At 44.4% G+C, this 20747-nt stretch overlaps 1 protein-coding gene across 1 annotated transcript in view; it reads left to right on the forward strand.

Annotated features, from left to right (window-relative positions):
• Positions 1-18605, forward strand: part of LOC143806936 (dispanin subfamily A member 2b-like) — a 35040-nt gene extending 16435 nt beyond the window's left edge. The window contains exon 2 of the mRNA XM_077288007.1: positions 17846-18605. Coding sequence (XP_077144122.1) covers positions 17846-18025 — 180 coding nt within the window. The 3' untranslated portion in view covers positions 18026-18605. The remainder of the gene's footprint in view (positions 1-17845) is intronic.
• Positions 18606-20747: the final 2142 nt, after the last annotated feature.

Here is a 20747-nt window from a genome sequence, read left to right on the forward strand (position 1 = left end):
AAAGTGGTCTGTGCTTACACAATGGAATGAGTGTGCCCTGGCAGCAATTTTCAGAATGGGTCTTTCTGAAGCCCTTAAAGATGCTATGGTGGGGTTCCCCACGCCTGCTGGTCTGAATGAGTCAATGTCTTTGGCCATTCAGATTGATCGGCGTTTGCGCGAGCGCAAAGTTGTGCACCATTTGGCGGTGTCCTCTGAGCAGAGGCCTGAGCCTATGCAATGTGATAGGACTTTGACCAGAGCTGAACGGCAAGAACACAGACATCAGAATGGGCTGTGTTTTTACTGTGGTGACTCTTCTCATACTATCTCTGATTGTCCTAAGCGCACTAAGAGGTTCGCTAGGTCTGTCACCATTAGTACTGTGCAGCCTAAATTTCTCTTATCTGTTACTCTGATTTGCTCATTGTCGTCCTACTCTGTTATGGCATTTGTGGATTCGGCCGCTGCTCTGAATTTGTTGGACTTGGAGTTTGCTAGGCGCTGTGGTTTTTTCTTGGAGCCTTTGCAGATTCCTATTCCCTTAAGGGGGATTGACGCTACGCCATTGGCCAAGAATAAACCTCAGTACTGGACTCAGCTGACCATGTGCATGGCCCCCGCACATCAGGAAAATATTCGCTTTTTGGTGTTGCATAATTTGCATGATGTTGTCGTGTTGGGTTTGCCATGGTTACAGGTTCATAATCCAGTACTGGATGGGAAATCAATGTCTGTGTCTAGTTGGGGTTGTCAAGGGATACATAGTGATGTTCCTTTGATGTCAATTTCTTCTTCCACTCCTTCTGAAGTCCCTGAGTTTTTGTCGGATTACCAGGATGTATTTGATGAGCCCAAGTCCAGTGCCCTACCTCCTCATAGGGACTGTGATTGCGCTATTAATTTGATTCCTGGTAATAAGTTCCCTAAGGGCCGACTGTTTAATTTATCTGTGCCAGAACATGCCGCTATGCGGAGTTATGTAAAGGAGTCCTTGGAGAAAGGACATATTCGCCCTTAATAATCGGGCTAGTTCTGCTACTTTGGTTTCGCCTTTTTTTTGTAATTCTGGTTTTCATCCTCGTTTTTCTTCAGGGCAGGTTGAGCCTTCTGACTGTCCTGGTGTGGATTCTGTAGTGGACAGGTTGCAGCAAATTTGGACTCACGTGGTGGACAATTTGACGTTGTCTCAGGAGAAGGCGCAACGTTTTGCTAACCGCCGTCGCTGTGTTGGTCCCCGACTTCGTGTTGGGGATTTGGTTTGGTTGTCTTCTCGTTATGTTCCTATGAAGGTTTTTTCTCCTAAGTTCAAGCCTCGTTTCATTGGTCCTTATAAGATTTCTGAAATTATAAATCCTGTGTCGTTTCGTTTGGCCCTTCCAGCTTCTTTTGCCATCCATAATGTGTTCCATAGGTCGTTGTTGCGGAGATATGTGGCGCCTATGGTTCCTTCCGTTGACCCTCCTGCTCCGGTGTTGGTTGAGGGGGAGTTGGAGTATGTGGTGGAGAAGATTTTGGATTCTCGTGTTTCGAGACGGAAGCTTCAGTACCTGGTTAAATGGAAGGGCTATGGTCAGGAGGATAATTCCTGGGTTGTTGCCTCCGATGTCCATGCTGCCGATTTGGTTCGAGCCTTTCATTTGGCTTGTACTGATCGGCCGGGAGGCTCTGGTGAGGGTTCGGTGACCCCTCCTCAAGGGGGGGGTACTGTTTGAATTCCGTTCTCGGGCTCCCTCCTGTGGTCGTGAATGGTACTTTGGTGAGTTCTGTCCTTGGACACCCTCTGGTGGCTTTGAGTGGAACTGCTGATCTTTGAGCTTGGCTTTCTCAGCTGCCCTCGTTATTGCTGCTGCTGGCTTCCCTATTTAACTCTGCCCAGGTCGTTAGTTCATGCCAGCTGCCAATGTCTCAGTACTGGTTCAGATCTCTCTTGGATTTCTCAGATGACCTGTCTACTCCAGCAGAAGCTAAGTCCTCGCTAGTTCATTTGCTGTTCATTGGTTTTTGAATATATTTCTCAGTACATGTTACGTTTCCAGTCCAGCTTGCTATTACGATATTTCCTTGCTAGCTGGAAGCTCTGGGGGTGCAGAGCTGCACCTCCACACCGTGAGTCGGTGTGGAGGTCTTTTTGCACACTCTGCGTGGTTTTTGTAGTTTTTTAATACTGACCGCATAGTTCCCTTTCCTATCCTCTGTCTTTCTAGAGAGATTCGGCCTCCTTTGCTAAAATCTGTTTCATTCCTGTGTTTGTTACTTTCCTCTTATCTCACAGTTAATATTTGTGGGGGGCTACCTTAACTTTTGGGAATTTCTCTGAGGCAAGGTAGGCTGCTATTTCTATCTTTAGGGGTAGTTAGCTCTTTGGCTGTGAAGAGGCGTCTAGGGAGAGTTAGGTACGCTCCACGGCTATTTCTAGTGTGTGTGATAGGATTAGGGATTGCGGTCAGTAGAGTTACCACTTCCTCAGAGCTTGTCCCAGGTTTTCCATTTTAACCATCAGGTCATTTTGGGTGCTCCTAACCACCAGGTCCATAACAGGTTACTATGCACAATCCTGCTGATAGGTTCCCTTTTAGTGACATTCCCTGCATGTTTGGGTATCATTGTTCTGCCGCAAAATAAGTTTGGATGAATCAGACACCTCCCTAATGGTATTACATGATAGGCAAGTGTCTGCCTGTATTTCTGAGCAATGAGGACACCAGTAATCCTGACCAAATCCAGAAATTCATTTACTGAAATGCAGCCCAAACTTGCAAGAATCCTCCACTTTGTTTTACTGCTGCCTACAGACACTCATTATTATTCCGCTCTCCAGTCTTTCAGAAACAAGCTGTTTTCTGTTGCAAGCGAATATCTCACAGTTTGACTCATGCATCCCAAGAACCTGTTGCTATTTTACAGTTTTCTTCTGTACCCCAAGATGCTTTTGTGCATAGTTGAGATGCCTGGCCTGGTTTACATGTGGTAGGTATTAGTCTGTGATTCTCCTATGAAGCCCTCTTCTGGCCAGAGTTCTCGGAACAGTAGGGGAACATAGCTGGGTCCCATTGGTTGCTGCCAGTTCTGAGCTGATGGCACTGCTGGACATCTGATTTAGAAGGAAATTAAAACATCATGTGCTCTCTCTCTCTCGCTCTCTCGCATCATGTGCTTCCTCTATCTGAAACTAAACCTGTCAAAAACTGAACTCCTTGTATTTGCTCCCTCAACTATCCTACCTGTGCCCGACATTGCCATTTCCGTGTGTGGGTCTACCATTACTCCCCAGCAACATGCCCACTTTCTTGGGGTAATATTTGATTTAGATGTTTCCTTCAACTCCCTATCCGATCACTCGCCCGTTCATGTTATCTGCACCTCAAAAACATTTCTAGAATTCAACCTTTTCTTACCTTTGACTCTGCAAAAACTTACTGAATCTCTTATTCATACTCGTCTGGACTATTGCAACTCTCTACTAATCGGTCTCCCTCTTACCAAACTCTCCCCTCTCCAGTATGTCTTGAATGCAACAGCCAGGATCATATTCCTTTTCAATAATTACAACAATGCCTCTAACCCTGTGCCAGCCATTGCACTGGTTGCACATCCTAACAGTGCCCTCCGTTCTGCTCATGAGCCAGTGTAATAACAACCAGGAAAAAAGACAGAGTAGCAACAAGCCACAATATGGATAAAAAGTTGCAAGAATCTTTATTGCACAGTTGATATCAAAACAGATCAAGGCAAAAATCACAAAATCCATATAGACAAAATACATATAGAAGGAAGAAACATGAAGGTATGTAGGGGTTGGATGAAAAAAGGTCAAGACATAAATGGACTTGTGCATGATGGCACCGCCTGCGCAATAGCAGTTATCAGATCTCTATACACACTGAAAGCTGCTACTGCGAAGGTGCAGCAGGCGCCATTTTAACATTGACTTTTTTTTTTCCTCGCTCAAATAAGCAAAATTAATTAAGTGCACACTAAACATGCGATTATGCTGCAGCGCAGGTGCCACGGCTGACACCTGCCTGCAGAAGCGTTTTTTTTAAATTCAGTATGTGATAGTATGCATTATGCGATCCAGGGGCAGGTTAGTGAGAGATTAGTGACCTGTCAGCAGTCTGCATTATGAATATACAATCAGAGCACCACATACCCCAGCCCCGCCTTAGGGCACAAGAATCTCATTAACTCAACACTGAAAATAGAAATTTAGAAACAACCACAAGACGGATTTCATCAACCCAGGTATCATTTTATTCAGTATAACAGTGGCGACCTGACACTGTGTGTAGGTTACTGTGCACAATTTTGCTGATAGCTCTTTAGTTCTTAAACAGAACCTATCTTCAGCGTAAAGAAGAACATGGAGTCCTGGTAGATATTTTAAAACCTCACAGAGCCCTGATCTCAACATCGAGTCTGTCTGGGATTATATGGACAAATAAAAAGATTTGCACAAGCAACATCCACAGGAGATCTGTGAATAGCTTGAAACATCCTTCCTGCCGAGTGCCTACAAAAATTGAGTACAAATTTACCTGCAAGATCTTGATGCTGTTTTGAAGGCAAAGGCTGTCACATCAAAGGCTGATTTGATTTTGATTTCGATTTCACGTTTGTTAATTCTTTTGCATTTTGTTGATTGATGAAAATAAGCTATTAACACTTCTATTCTAAAGCATTCATACTTTATAGCTTTTTTCACACCTGCTTAAACCTTATTCATTATAGCATACAGTGGTGGTCAAAATGACTGTTATTGTGAAGCAAGTTGAAGATAAAATGATCTTTAAAAGGCCTAAAGTTAAAGATGACACATTTCATTTGTATTTTAGGCCAAAATATATATATTTTCATCTTTTACTCTAACCTTGTGCCAAAAAATCATTAACCATGGCTTCTTCTAAGCACCTGCCTAGGACTCTGAAAATGAAAATGGTGGAGGCCCACAAAGCAGGAGAAAGTTCTAAGAACATAGCAAAGGTTTTCAAGTTGCCCTTTCCTTTAGTTCGAAATGTAATTAAGAAAATGGCAGTTAACAGGAACAGTGGATGTCAAGATAAGGTCTGAAAGACCAAGCAAAATTTCAGTGAGGGCTGGTCGTAGGATTGCTAGAGAGGCAAATCAAAACCCCTGCTTGACTGCAAAAGACCTGCAGAAAGATTTAGCAGACTCTATAGTTGTGGTACATTGTTCTACTGTTCAGAGACACCTGCACAAATATGGCCTTCGTGGAAGAGTCATGAGAATAAAACCTCTCCTGCATCCTCACCATAAAATTCAACATCAGAAGTAAGCAAAAGAACATCTAAACAAGCCTGATGAATTTTGGAAACAAGTCCTGTGGAGCGATGAGATTAAACTAGAACTCCTTGGCCACAATGACCAAAGGTTTGTGTGGAGAAAAAAGGGCACAGAATTTCAGGAAAACATCTCTCCAACCATTAAGCATGGGGTGGATCAATGAAGCTTTGGGGTTGGAGCATGTTTGGAAAGCTTGAGTAACGAGCACACTCGCTCATCACTAATAATGATCATAAATGCACATCAAAATCCACTATAGAATACCTTAAAAGGCACAAACTGAAGGCTTTACAAGGGCCCTCACAGTCCCTTCATCTGAACATCATTGAAAATCTGTGGCTAGACCTCAAAATAGTAGTTTGCGCAAGACGACCCAGGAATCCCATGGAACTGGAAGACTTTTCCAAGGAAGAATGGATGAAAATCCCTCAAACAAGAATTGAAAGACTCTTGTCTGGCTACAAAAAGTGTTTACAAGCTGTGATACTTTAAAAGCGGCTGCTGCAAGGTACTAACCATGCAGGTGTAGGGGGTGGTATGATACCTCTTCTTCTCTTGCTACTCATCCCCACATGTGTGTTCTAATATACTGCAAATGTGTTGTGCATGTGAGTGAATGTTGTGACAGGACAGCCACTAGGTGGTAGCAGCAGAAGGCAATAGAAGGGGAGCAGTGGTACACTTCAAGCAGGCATGGGTTATCTTAGAGGAAGGAGAAAGTAGATAAGAGAACAGCAGCAGGAAGTCGGTGGCAGAGCCCGGGCAGCCATGCCCCAGGCAAGAAGTGAATAGAGAGCAGTGCCTGGGTGGCAATGCCTAGGGCAAGGAGTACATAGAAGCTGTGTTGCAGAGAGTCAGTTACCTTAATCACACATTCACTTCAGCTGCTGGTGACGAGTATTCAGGAAAACACCACAGGCCACAGTTCTGTTCCAATGGGAAAACTTTACTGTAAACAACACAATGCTTCCTGCTCAGTCCGTGCAACTTCTGGAGGCTGCTCAGCATCAATGGCTCCCATCCAGATTTAAGAACCACAACAGTCCTTCTGGAGGTGTTCCCAGAGTACCAGGGCCCATCCACACTGCCTGACAGTCAGTTGCAGCTTGTATCCCCCCTACTGGGGTACTGTTATGATCTGGTGGCCTAGGAGCAGCATGGGGGACACTCTGGAGAAGGTAGTACCTGTACTAACCGCAGACCCTGAACTTAACACCGCAACTAGAAGCAGCCGTGGGATGTACCTAACACTCCCTAGACACCTCGACACAGCCGGAGATCTAAATACCCTTAGAGATAAGAAAAGGGAAAACTATCTAGCCTCAGAGAAAACCCCCAAAGGATAGACAGCCCCCACAAATATTGACTGTGAGAGGAGAGGGAAATAACATACGCAGACTGAAATCAGGATTTAGCAAAGGAGGCCGTACTAGCTAAATAGGAAGGATAGGACAGAGTACTATGCGGTCAGTATTAAAATGCTAGAAAATATCCACCACAGAAAAATACAAAAGCTCCACATCTAACTAAGGGATATGGAGGGTATATCTGCATCTCCAGAGATACCAGCATGGCTGAACAAATCCTTGCACAGACCAAGCTGGACAAAACAAACATGAAAATGAACTGAACTATTAAGCCCACAGCATGTGGACAGCAAAAAGCAAAGCCAGAACTTATCTTTGAAGAAAAGCACAGCAAGCAGGAGAGATCAGGAGAGGATGTGAATCCTCCAGGAACAATGGACAACTGGCACTGACTAAAGGGTGAAGCCAGACTAAATAGCCCAGTCTGAAGTGGACACACCTGATGACTGCTGTGAAAGACAGACAGCAGCGCTACCACTTATAACCACCGGAGGGAGCCCAAGAGCAGAATTCACAACAGTACCCTCCCCTTGAGGAGGGGTCACCGAACCCTCACCAGAGCCCCCAGGCCGATCAGGACGAGCCAAATGGAAGGCACGAACCAAATCGTCAGCATGAACATCGGAGGCAACAACCCAAGAATTATCCTCCTGGCCATAACCCTTCCACTTGACAAGATACTGAAGCCTCCGCCTTGAAAAATGAGAATCCAAGATCTTCTCCACCACATACTCCAACTCTCCATCAATCAACACCGGGGCAGGAGGATCAACAGAGGGAACCACGGGCACCACATATTTTCACAACAAAGATCTATGAAAAACATTATGGATGGAAAAAGAGGCTGGAAGGGCCAAACGAAAAGACACAGGATTGATAATCTCAGAAATCCTATAAGGACCAATAAACCGAGGCTTGAACTTAGGGGAAGAAACCTTCATAGGAACATGATGGGAGGACAACCAGACCAGATCTCCAACGTGAAGCCGGGAACCAACACACCGACGACGGTTAGCAAAACACTGAGCCTCCTCCTGAGACAATACCAAATTGTCCACCACATGAGCCCAAATTTGCTGCAACCTGTCAACCACAGAATCCACCCCGGGACAATCAGAAGGCTCAGCCTGCCCTGAAGAAAAACGGGGATGAAAACCAGAATTCCAAAAGAAGGGTGAAACCAAAGTGGCAGAACTAGCCCGATTATTAAGGGCAAACTCGGCAAATGGTAAGAAAGCCACCCAATCATCCTGATCAGCAGACACAAAGCACCTCAAATAAGTTTCCAAAGTCTGATTAGTTCGCTCGGTTTGGCCATTTGTCTGAGGATGAAATGCGAAAGAAAAAGACAAATCAATGCCCAGCCTAGCACAAAAGGCCCGCCAAAACCTAGAAACAAACTGGGAACCTCTATCGGATACAATATTCTCCGGAATGCCATGCAAACGAACCACATGCTGAAAAAACAACGGAACCAACTCAGAAGAGGAAGGCAATTTAGGCAAAGGTACCAAATGAACCATCTTAGAAAACCGGTCACAAACCACCCAAATAACTGACATCCTCTAGGAAACCGGAAGATCTGAAATGAAATCCATAGAAATATGCGTCCAAGGCCTCTCAGGGACCGGCAAAGGCAAAAGCAACCCACTGGCGTGGGAGCAGCAAGGTTTGGCCCGCGCACAAGTCCCACAGGACTGCACAAAGGAACGCACATCCCGTGACAAAGAAGGCCACCAAAAGGACCTACCAACCAATTCTCTGGTACCAAAAATCCCAGGATGGCCAACCAACACCGAACAATGAATCTCAGAAATCACTTTACTAGTCCATCTGTCAGGAACAAAACAGTTTCCCCACTGGACAGAGGTCAGGTTTATCAGCCTGAAATTCCTGAAGAACCCGTCGTAAATCAGGGGAGATGGCAGAAAGAATCACCCCTTCCTTCAGAATACCGACCGGCTCAGGGACCCCAGGAAAATCGGGCAAAAAGCTCCTAGAAAGGGCATCAGCCTTAACATTCTTAGAACCCGGAAGATACGAGACCACAAAATCAAAACGGGAGAAAAACAGGGACCATCGGGCCTGTCTAGGATTCAGCCGTTTGGCAGACTCGAGGTAAATCAGATTCTTATGACGGGTCAAGACCACAATATGGTGCTTGGCCCCCTCAAGCCAATGTCGCCACTCCTCAAATGCCCACTTCATAGCCAACAACTCACGATTGCCGGCATCATAATTGCATTCCGCAGGCGAAAACTTTCGAGAAAAGAAGGCACACGGTTTCATCAAGGAACCATCCGAATTCCTCTGAGACAAAACGGCTCCTGCCCCAATCTCAGAGGCGTCAACCTCAACCTGAAATGGAAGAGAAACATCCGGCTGGCGCAACACAGGGGCAGAAGTAAATCGGCGTTTAAGTTCCTGAAAGGCAGAAACAGCCGCAGGGGACCAATTCGTCACATCAGCGCCTTTCTTCGTCAAATCGGTCAGGGGTTTAACCACACTGGAGAAGTTGGCAATGAAACGGCAATAAAAATTAGCAAAGCCCAAAAATTTCTGAAGGCTCTTCACGGAGGTGGGCTGGATCCAATCATGAATGGCCTGAACCTTAACCGGATCCATTTCTATAGATGAGGGAGAAAAAATAAAGCCCAAAAAAGACACCTTCTGTACTCCAAAGAGGCACTTAGACCCCTTCACAAACAAAGCATTGTCACGAAGGATCTGAAATACCATCCTGACTTGTTTCACATGAGACTCCCAATCATCGGAAAAAATCAAAACATCATCTAAATATACAATCATGAATTTATCAAGATAATTCCGAAAGATATCATGCATGAATGATTGAAACACAGATGGAGCATTAGAGAGCCCGAATGGCATCACAAGGTATTCAAAATGGCCTTCGGGCGTATTAAATGCAGTTTTCCATTCGTCACCCTGTTTAATACGAACAAGATTATATGCCCCTCGAAGGTCAATCTTAGTAAACCAACTAGCCCCCTTAATCCTAGCAAACAAATCAGAGAGCAGAGGCAAAGGGTATTGGAATTTGACCGTGATCTTATTCAAGAGGCGATAATCAATACAGGGTCTCAAGGAACCATCCTTCTTGGCAACGAAAAAAAACCCCGCTCCCAATGGTGAAGAAGATGGCCGAATATGCCCCTTCTCCAAAGACTCCTTAACATAACTCCGCATAGCGGCATGTTCTGGCACAGACAGGTTGAAAAGTCGACCCTTAGGGAACTTACAGCCTGGAATCAAGTCAATAGCACAATCACAGTCCCTATGCGGTGGAAGGGAACTGGACTTGGGCTCATCGAATACATCCTGGAAATCTGACAAAAACTCAGGAATTTCAGAAGAGGGGGAAGAGTAAATTGACATCAAAGGAACGTCATCATGAACCCCCTGACACCTCCAACTAGTCACAGACATAGATTTCCAATCTAATACCGGATTATGCACCCGTAACCATGGGAAACCCAGCACAATAGCATCATGCAAATTATGCAACACCAGAAAACGACAATCTTCCTGATGGGCTGGCGCCATGCACATGGTCAGCTGTGTCCAAAACTGAGGTTTATTTTTAGCCAACGGTGTAGCATCAATTCCCCTCAAAGGAATAGGGTTCTGCAAAGGCTGCAAGGGGAAACCACAACGTCTGGCAAATTCTAAGTCCATTAAGTTCAAAGCGGCGCCTGAATCCACAAATGCCATGACAGAAAATGACGATAATGAGCAGATCAGGGTCACAGATAACAGAAATTTAGGTTGTGCAGTACGGATGGTAACGGAACTAGCGATTCTCTTTGCACGCTTAGGGCAATCAGAAATACCATGAGCAGAATCGCTGCAGTAAAAACACAACCTATTCTGACGTCTGAATCCTTGTCGTTCAGCTCTAGACACAATCCTATCACACTGCATAGGCTCAGGACTCCGCTCGGGAGACAACGCCACAGTGCGCACAACTCTGCGCTCGCGCAAGCGCCGATCAATCTGTATGGCCAGAGACATAGAATCACTCAAACCAGCATGCGTGGGGAACCCCACCATAACATCTTTAACGGATTCAGAAAGACCCTTTCTGAAAATTGCCGCCAAGGCATCCTCATTCCATTTAGTAAGCACAGACCATTTTCTAAATTTCTGGCAATACGATTCTGCCGCTTCTTGACCCTGACTCAGGGCCAACAAGGTCTTCTCAGCATGATCCACTAAATTAGGTTCCTCATACAATAACCCTAGCACCTGAAAAAAGGTGTCTACATTAAGCAAAGCCGGATTCCCAGATTCCAGGGAAAATGCCCAATCCTGAGGGTCGCCACGCAGCAGAGAAATGACAATTTTAACTTGCTGGGTGGAATCACCAGAGGAACAGGGTTTCAGAGAAAAAAACAGTTTACAGTTATTTTTAAAGCTCAAAAATTTGGACCTATCCCCAAAAAACAAATCAGGAGTTGGAATTCTAGGCTCCAAAACCGGAGTCTGAACGATATAATCGGAAATACCCTGTACTCTAGCAGCAAGTTGATCCACACGAGAAACCAATCCCTGAATATCCATGCCAGCACCTAACTCCTGAGCCACCCAGAGGTAAAGAGGAAAAAAAAAAAAAACACAACAGACTACAGAAAAAAAAAATGGCTCAACACTTTTTTTTCCCTTCTTCTGAGATGCGATTAACTCATTGTTGGCCAGTTGTACTGTTATGATCTGGTGGCCTAGGAGCAGCATGGGGGACACTCTGGATGTGTGCCTGAAGATATTGATACTGCAAGTAAATGTTTTCGTTATAAAAAGCATTGGATGTGTCATTGTCTGTCTCTTCGGTGCCCTGGGAAGGAGAAGTGAACGTGGAAGAGAGATAATTAACTGTATAGCAGTACGAGGACTTTATTTATTTATTTTTTCATGCACAAGGTGCCGAGGTGCTCACTGACTGTTGCTTAGTGAACTCGCCCACGACTACCACCCCATGCCACCTTGTTACACAGGGTGCCCAAACTTTTGCACTGGCCCATTTTCCTTTTTGTAATATATATATATATATATATATATATATATATATATATATATATATATATATATGTATCTATATTTTTTTGCTTATCATACAAAGGAAATGTGTCACCTTTAACTTTAGGCCTTTTAGAGATCGGTTCATCTTCAACTTGCTGAACTGTTTACAATAACAGTAATTTTGACCAGGAGTTGCCAAATATTTACATGAATATCCTCATGTGGGAGCTTAGGAAAAATGGGATGACCAAGGGAGGCCCGGAAATGGTGTAATTTCGGATCATGGCTGATGCTGTAGAGCAGGGGTCCTTAACCTGTAGCTCGCAAGCCACATGTGGTTCGCCTGCCCCTGACATGTGGCTCGCCGACGATCACAGAAAAAAAGTCCCTAAGGAGCTGCCCCGCTGCCTGTAATACCCACCCAGGGCGGGCGTCAGCACCCGGGCAAGTGGCGGGGCCCTGAGCAGGCAGGGGGCCTACTTGCCGTCGGGGACACTGGCGTGCTATGGTGCCTGCCCCCATGAGTTGACCCCCCGCCTGCTCCGGGCTCCGACACTTGCGATACTTACCTCTCCGGGTTCCAGCGCTGCAGCGTCTTCCATCCTCTGACTGTGAAGTTCAGGTCAGAGGGCGCGATGATGTCATCAGTGTGCGCCCTCTGCCTGAGCAGTCACAGCACAGAGCAGGAAGACGCCGACGGTGAAGAGTCCAGAGCAGAGCAGCGTCAAGCAACAAGAGGCGAGTATTTCATTTTTTTTTAATATTTGGAACAATATATGGGGACCATCAGTCGGGGCCCAAATATGGAGCATTATTTGGGGCCAGTAATATAGGGAGGATCCAATGGGGCCAGTAATATAGGGAGCATCTTATGGGGCCAGTAATATAGGGAGCATCTTATGGGGCCAGTAATATAGGGAGCATCTTATGGGGCCAGTGATATAGGGAGCATCCTATGGGGCCAGTAATATAGGGAGCATCTTATGGGGCCAATTTAATATGGAACATCTTATGGGGCCAATTTAATATGGAACATCTTATGGGGCCAATTTAATATGGAGCATCTTATGGGCCAATTCTATAGGGAGCATCTTATGGGGCAAATTTAATAGGGAGCATCTTATGGGGCCAATTGTATAGAGAGCATCTTATGGGGCCAATTCTATAGGGAGCATCTTATGGGGCCAATTTAATATGGAGCATCTTATGGGGCCAATTCCATATGGAGCAGTATATGGGACCAATTCCATATGGAGCAGTATATGGAGCCAATTCCATATGGAGCAGTATATGGGGCCAATTCCATATGGAGCAGTATGTGGGGCCAATACTTACCTCTCTGGGTTCCAGCGCTGCAGCGTCTTCCATCCTCTGACTGTGAAGTTCAGGTCAGAGGGCGCGATGATGTCACCAGTGTGCGCCCTCTGCCTGAGCAGTCACAGCGCAGAGCAGGAAGACGCCGACGGTGAAGAGTCCAGAGTAGAGCAGCATCAAGCAACAAGAGGTGAGTATTTTTTTTTTTTTTAAATATTTGGAGCAATATATGGGGACCATCAGTCGGGGCCCAAATATGGAGCATTATATGGGGCCAGTAATATAGGGAGGATCCTATGGGGCCAGTAATATAGGGAGCATCTTATGGGGCCAGTAATATAGGGAGCATCTTATGGGGCCAGTAATATAGGGAGCATCCTATGGGGCCAGTAATATAGGGAGCATCTTATGGGGCCAGTAATATAGGGAGCATCTTATGGGGCCAGTAATATAGGGAGCATCTTATGGGGCCAGTAATATAGGGAGCATCATTTGGACGGTCAATACCCCCTGATGAACCCCCGGTTTTCCCACGGGGGGGAAATGCGTTGGGTACTATAAGGGATGTTATCCTACATGGAGATGCTTGTCGGTGGCTGGACTGATATCCGCAGCGCTACTATAGGACTTCTATGAATCAGATGAGTAAAGCGCTTGATGTGGCTCAGTGACTGTTTTAGCTGCATAGGATATGGCCATCTAAATGATTATTTGATGCATTATATATATATCTCCATGGGAAAAGTTTTGCATTATACTCTGGGGTTTCCACTCCATGAAATTATCTTATTGTAAATAGGAATTAGCCAGTATATTAAGGTGGGCTCTTTGTATTTAGCTTTGGCTGACTTCACCATTGTGTGATAATCCTATATTGGTACTACTGTCATCTGAGTGGTTCCCCATTACTGAGTCCTTTGCATAAATGGGACATTATTATTTTCCCTCTCTGTCTACCCAAAAAGACATATTTTGTTTGAGTACCCTATTAAAGGTCTCCAGGCTGTTGGTTATTAAACTACTTTTTCAGTTTTTTTGCTTAGTTAGTTTTTTCTGATTTTTTCTATTTTGCTTATTATACTATCTTTTTGCTAATTTTTTATATTGTTTTTGGTTTTTGGGTAAATTGGTATGCCACTGAAACTATCATGTGTGGCACTGGGGTTTCCACTCTATGATTTTATGGCTGACTTCACTATTGTGGGATAAGTCTATGTCAGTATTTTTTATCTGAGTGGTTCTCCTTAATTGAGTTGGTTTGTATAATTGGGATATTGATATTTCCCCCTTTTTATACCCCAAAAATGGTACACTGTATATAAGTACCCTATTTAGGGTTTTCAGCCTGTTGGCTATATAACTATTTTTGAGTTTTTTTGTTCAGTTTGTTTTTTCTAATTTCTTCTATTTTTTACATAAACTGTTTTGCTAATTTTTTATATTACTTTTGGTTTTTGGGCTATTGGTATCTGTGACACTACCTATTAGGGACTATAGGGAATTTGTAGGGCCATCAGGGCCAGCTTTCGTGGAGCGGGGGCGCCAACCGCAGTAACTTAGGGTGCCAACCTCCGCAAATAGGTAGTAGACAGGAGTAGGGTATTTGATAGGGGTCAGTTATTCCCCATGTTGGTTATTTATTTAATTTTCATTATTTTGTCCTCAATTTTAGAACTGTGTGGTTTTAACTTTATACATTAAAAGTTATATTTTAGGAATCCTTGTGGTTTGGTTTGGTTGTGTAGTCTAGGATTCCGTTGGTATTTGCTTTTGTTTTTTTTCAGCATATTATGGGGCCAGTAATATAGGGAGCATCTTATGGGGCCAGTAATATAGGGAGCATCTTATGGGGCCAGTAATATAGGGAGCATCCTATGGGGCCAGTAATATAGGGAGCATCTTATGGGGCCAGTGATATAGGGAGCATCCTATGGGGCCAGTAATATAGGGAGCATCTTATGGGGCCAATTTAATATGGAACATCTTATGGGGCCAATTACATATGGAGCAGTATATGGTGCCAATAATATATGAAGCATCTTATGGGACTGTTAAAGGGTATTGACTTTTAAGATTGCTACTTTCAATAGGTGGCACAAGAGTTCAATTTGCATAACAATAATGTAAAATACATAAGGATAGAGTGAAAGCGAAAATCTGCATGTTATTATTTGTGCCTTCTCTAGGTTTTTCTATGACTATCTGCATTGTGGCTCACGACCAACTTTCATAGCGGAAGTGGCTCTCAATGTAAGGCCTCTTTCACACGTCAGTGTCTCCGGTACGTGTACTGACAGTTTTCTCACATACCGGAGACACTGACACACGTAGACTCATTCAAATGAATGGGTCTATGCACATGTCTCCGTGTTTTCACGGACCGTGTGTCCGTGTTGAAAACATGGAGACATGTCCGTTTTTCTCCGGCAGCACGTACAGCAATACGTCCTGCACATGTGCACACGGAGAACAGTGGGAGGTTGGTGACCTCCCGCCTCCCATCCCCAGTGCGCTGCCCGGCCCCTTGCAGAGAAATACTCACCCAGCTCCCGCGATGTCTCCACTCTCCTCTCAGAGCTGGCAGCTTGTCCTGTGTGAGTGGTCACGTGGGACCGCTCATTACAGTGGTGAATATGCGCATATTCATCACTGTAATGAGCGGTCCCACGTGACCGCTCACACAGGACAAGCTGCCGGCGCTGAGAGGAGAGTGGAGACATCGCGGGAGCTGGGTATCTGCAAGGGGCCGGGCGGCGCACAGGGGATGGGAGGCGGGAGGTCACCAGCAAACTTTATTTTTAACAAAAAAGAACAAAAACTTGATCTTTCATCTCTTCTCTCCTGCAGGGGAGAAGAGATGAATGCCGCCTTCAGCACCACACGCAGGGGGAACAGCGCTTAGTGTAGCGCTGTCTCTCCTGCACGGTCCGTGTGGTCCTCAGTCGGCACATGGGCGGCACACGGCTGCCGCACATGTGCCACACTGATGTGCCACGTGAGCACACGGACACACGGACACGGATAACTCCGGTACCGATTTTTCCGGTACCGGAATTATCTGGACGTGTGAGACTGGCCTAAGAAAGGTTGGGGACCCCTGCTGTAGAGAGTCAGCTGTAATATACAGTTGAGTCGTGCTGCGCATGGTATGGCATTTCAAGGTGTTTTATGCTAGAATTCTAGCAAAAATATTTTGATTATTTGGGCCCTTGTGCGCCTTGTCCAACAAGTGTAATTGGCTTGGCTACAAATTAGCAAGATTTATTGGAAAATGGGCATGGTTTAACATGTATCAATGTGCAAAAAATGTGCCAAAACTGTTCCAAATATTTCCGCCACAAAGTAAGCAAACTTATAGGGGCTGTAAACTTAGACTAGACAGTCTTAAAATTTCACAGATTTATGAAACAGCATGAATCACTATCATAGAATGTTAAGGTTTGAAAGGACCTCCAGGGTCATCGTGTTAGACCATCTGCTCAATGCAGGATTCACTCAACTATCTCAGATAGATGTCTGTCCAGCCTCTTTTTGAAGACTTCTATTGAATGAGAACTCACCACCTCTAGTGGCCTGCTCCACTCCATCACCCTCATGAAAAAATTGTATATTTTAAGACTGTATAGTCTAACTTTGTCCTGTCTAAGAGTTGCATAGTATTGATACATATGCTCATACTGCTGAACTCCTTTACAGTTTAAAACATTATGTGGACATCAGGCTGTGTGAGATCACCTCTGCTCGCGGTCATGAAGGTCTACTATGTGGGGAGGTGGCACTGGGCATAGAGCACAATGTAAGCCTTGGTCAGGACTTATGCTGTGCAGTGTCATCTATGAAAAAAGTGAAGATTTCATCCAGGTTTTAACGTTGCTATTTGTAGAATTCAGTGAACCTAAACTCCAAGTCTCAGACTATCAGGAGCCGTCTCATGGAGGTATGCTATTGGGTCCACTTCTCAAACTTGCTCTTCATAGAAGACACTGTGGCTCAAGTGCAAATCATGATGAGCACTAACTATGCTCTTCGTGCCCAACGACTTCCTCCATCATCGATGGCACTGTAACGAGTCACAGTAATGAGGGACCCTGTTCAAACTTCATGCTATCCTTGACAACTTTTTCTTTGTTTTTTTTAGTTGAAAGGAACATTTGTTGTGAAAGTGGCCAAAAGAAAAGAAATGCTCCCACAATATGTTATGAGAAATGTGATTTATCCTATTGTCATGTATCTTGGTTGATCAATAATGCATATTATTTTCTAAGTAAAAAAATTGAAACAAAAGGCTCTTTCCACAGCCGTGGCCACAAGACCACCCACTTTTTTTCCCAGGAGAACTTGACCAGTATTTTTGGTATAAAAGCAGGCAACCTTAGGTGGGAGGGCTGGATATTGGTACTCAATCTTGTTCAGCTGCAGTCCTAAATGTTTTTGCAGTAGATATGGTTATTTGTTCTGGACAAATCAATGCTCAACATGTTTTATTCTGCCCTGGGAGAATTAGATTCTTGAGAGGACCCACTGACAGGTCACTATTAGAAAAACATTCCCTAGATTCCCCAGATGATAATGAAGTAAATATGATAATTTTGCTTCTGCAGTATCCAATGCATTACGGCAGTACCAGCCACACCGGATCATGTCTGGAAGTAGAGAATGTACCACCAACTTCATTTATCTTATCAGGGGGGTTCTTAAGGTTGGGACCTCCAGCATTCACAAGTTGATTTTCTTATCCAAAGGAAGACATTTTATTATTAAGATTTTAAATCATAAAGGCAAGGCACGTGACAGTATTGATAGTCAATCTCCATTAATTATGTATTTCTTCTTTTTTCTTGCAGTCTCGGGATCAGAAGTTAGCTGGAAATCAAGACGGAGCCATGAACTATGGAACAAAAGCCCGTTCCTTTAATATTGCGTCCTCAGTCTTGACCATACTATGGTTCCTCATTACAGTTACCATCATTTATGTAAATTTGGTTCAACTGAGGGCTACCCTTAGGAGCTGGCTTGGGCTGTAAATACTATTGACATCAAACATAGCATCTGTATGACTTCTGGGATTTGCCCAAGAATTGAGATGGGAGAATGGATTAGCAGAACTCCAGATCCATCAACCATGTCAGTACTCTGTGATAGCTGAATGGGAGACCTAAAAATCTTCTTAACTCCCGGGTATTCCCTTTGATTACCGTGGGCTAGGCTGACGTCATCATTGCTATGGGATGCACACACAACATTGCGCCCTCCCAGTTAATCAAAAGAGGATTCGGGAATACCAGGAGGTAAGGAGATGTGCAGGCTTCCCGTACAGCAGTCGCACATTACTGACCTGCTGATGGACCAGAGTCCTGGGAATCTATTCTCCCATTTCTACTCAAGACTGATTGTGAAGTCAAATATATTTAGTCTGAAAAGCACATTATACTCTGTAGAATGAAGGCATACTTGTCACTATCATGTTGAAGTTTGCTAAAGTCATTTTATGCAAAAATGTTGTGCTAAATCCATATCGGATTAATATTTTTTAAATACATTTTGTATGTTCATGTTTTTAATTTTGGAATGTGGTCATTATGGATTAAAACACCATGAAATTGTCTGAAGCTTATTCTTAAAATGTATTGCTGCAGCACGGTTGTTACAAAGAAGGTGACATATGTGTCATTTGCATCCAAGACACTCGCGGCTCCAACAAATGACAACAATTTATACAGCATTAGAATGAAGAATCCAATCATCAGGCTAAGTAGTCACATTGTATCCTGATTCCTGAACTCAAAACCAACCAATTTGGGAGTAGGCAGGAAGGACTTCTCCTGTATATTGGGACACCAGTTTGCATTGTGGTCTTCAGTGCTTCCTTAGTTACAACTGTTTTTCAGCAGAAGTAGATCACATGAAATATTTCATAGGAATGAGCTATATTTTGCTAGAAAAAGTAGAAATCTGTTGTTTCATAAATGTTTAAGAATCAGGGTTAAACACAAGGCACTGGCGGATGCAGACAGAAGAGGCCCCTGTGCCTGAACATAAATGAGCCCCTTGCAGTCAAATAGCTCATCATAATGGACAATTCGTGGTGCACACACCTATATTGAAGCCGAAAGAATAATAAAATATAAAAAGTGAAAATAATAGAGATGAGCGAGCACTAAAATGCTTGTTACTCGAACTGAGCTATTCCTAATGCTCGGGTGCTCGTTTCGAGTAACAAGTATAATGAAGTCACTGGGAAATCCAAGCATTTTTCTGGCAGACCCTGCAAAAGAGATCTGGGGCAGTGAAAATGTTGACATGGATGGAAAAAAGTGCTGAATGGAAGGAGAACAGCATGGGGAATACTCCTGGAAGTTTCATTGACTCCCAAATCGCTGCTGTGAACAATGGTGTCACATTTTTTCTCCACTTTAAGGATTGACAATAAAACATACAATATCAAAGATAATTTTTTTTTTACAGAAAGAAAATGTTCAGAAACATTATTTTCTTTTATTATAACTTGTATATAAGGCAAAATTTTAAAAGGATTAAAAAAAAATAATTTAAGCAAGCCAAAACTGAATTTTTGATATTGGAAATTTCAGTGTAATTTATGAAGGAAGCAAGAAGTGCCAAAAATTAGATATATACTTTATTAGACATAAATGATGGCCTCATACACATTTTGCTTAAATTGTCATGCAGTGGTACACCTAGACTTATAAAGGCTATGCACTAAGTGCAAAGCCTGCCAAAAATTACAAGCATCCATACAACTCTTGCAGGCACCAACTATAATGCCTCAATCAAATATTGTGTACAAAGTGTAGTTGTCATACTGCTACAATCATAAAAACTCTGCACACCATGCAAAGCCTGCCAAAAATTGCAAGCAAGGTCATCCATAGACCCCTCAAGGCATCAACTGTACTGCCTCATTCAAATATTGTGAATAAAGTGCAGTTATGGTACTTCTATATTCATAAAAGCTCTGCACACAGTGCAAAGCCTGCCAAAATTTTCAAACTGGGTCATCCTTAGACCCTTCAAGGCACCAACTGTACTGCCTCATTCAAATATTATGAATAAAGTGTAGTTGTGATACTTCTACACTCAGGGGCGTAACTACCGCGGTCGCAGCGGTCGCCATTGCGACCGGGCCCCGCAGGTCAGGGGCCCAGGGCCGGCCCCTGACCTGCGGGGCCGGACTGGCCATCGGGCACTTCTGGCAAATGCCAGAAGAGCCGGTGCCAGTAGTGGGCCACCCGCTGTACTGTTCCCCCCCGCCCCCCGCCAGTGCCGCCGCCGCATTTAACTATACCGGCGTCTATGACACCGGTATAGTTCAATGCAATGATGTCGGAGAGAGCGTCTCCTGACGCTCCCTCTCCCATCATTCCCCGCTCTGCCTCTGACAGTACACTGCGGGTGCGCGATGACGTCATATCATCGCGCACCTGCTGTGTCCTGCGCAGACTGCAGCCACCGAGACAGGAGCAGGGACGAGCAGCGCGGGCAAAAGGAAAGGTGAGGAGAGTGTTTTTTTTTTTCTTTTTAACCGGACTGTGGGGCCATTATTGGGGGTGGTGGGATGAGATGTGGGCTGTGCTCTATATACCCCTGTGCGGGCTGTGCTGTATATACCCCTGTGCCGGCTGTGCTGTATACATCCCTGTGCGGGCTGTGCTGTATATACCCGTGCTGGCTGTGCTCTATATACCACTGTGCGGGCTGTGCTGGATATACCGCTGTGCTGGATAT

Source organism: Ranitomeya variabilis, chromosome 2 (genome assembly GCF_051348905.1).
Source record: "Ranitomeya variabilis isolate aRanVar5 chromosome 2, aRanVar5.hap1, whole genome shotgun sequence".
Classification (NCBI taxonomy): Eukaryota; Metazoa; Chordata; class Amphibia; order Anura; family Dendrobatidae; genus Ranitomeya; species Ranitomeya variabilis.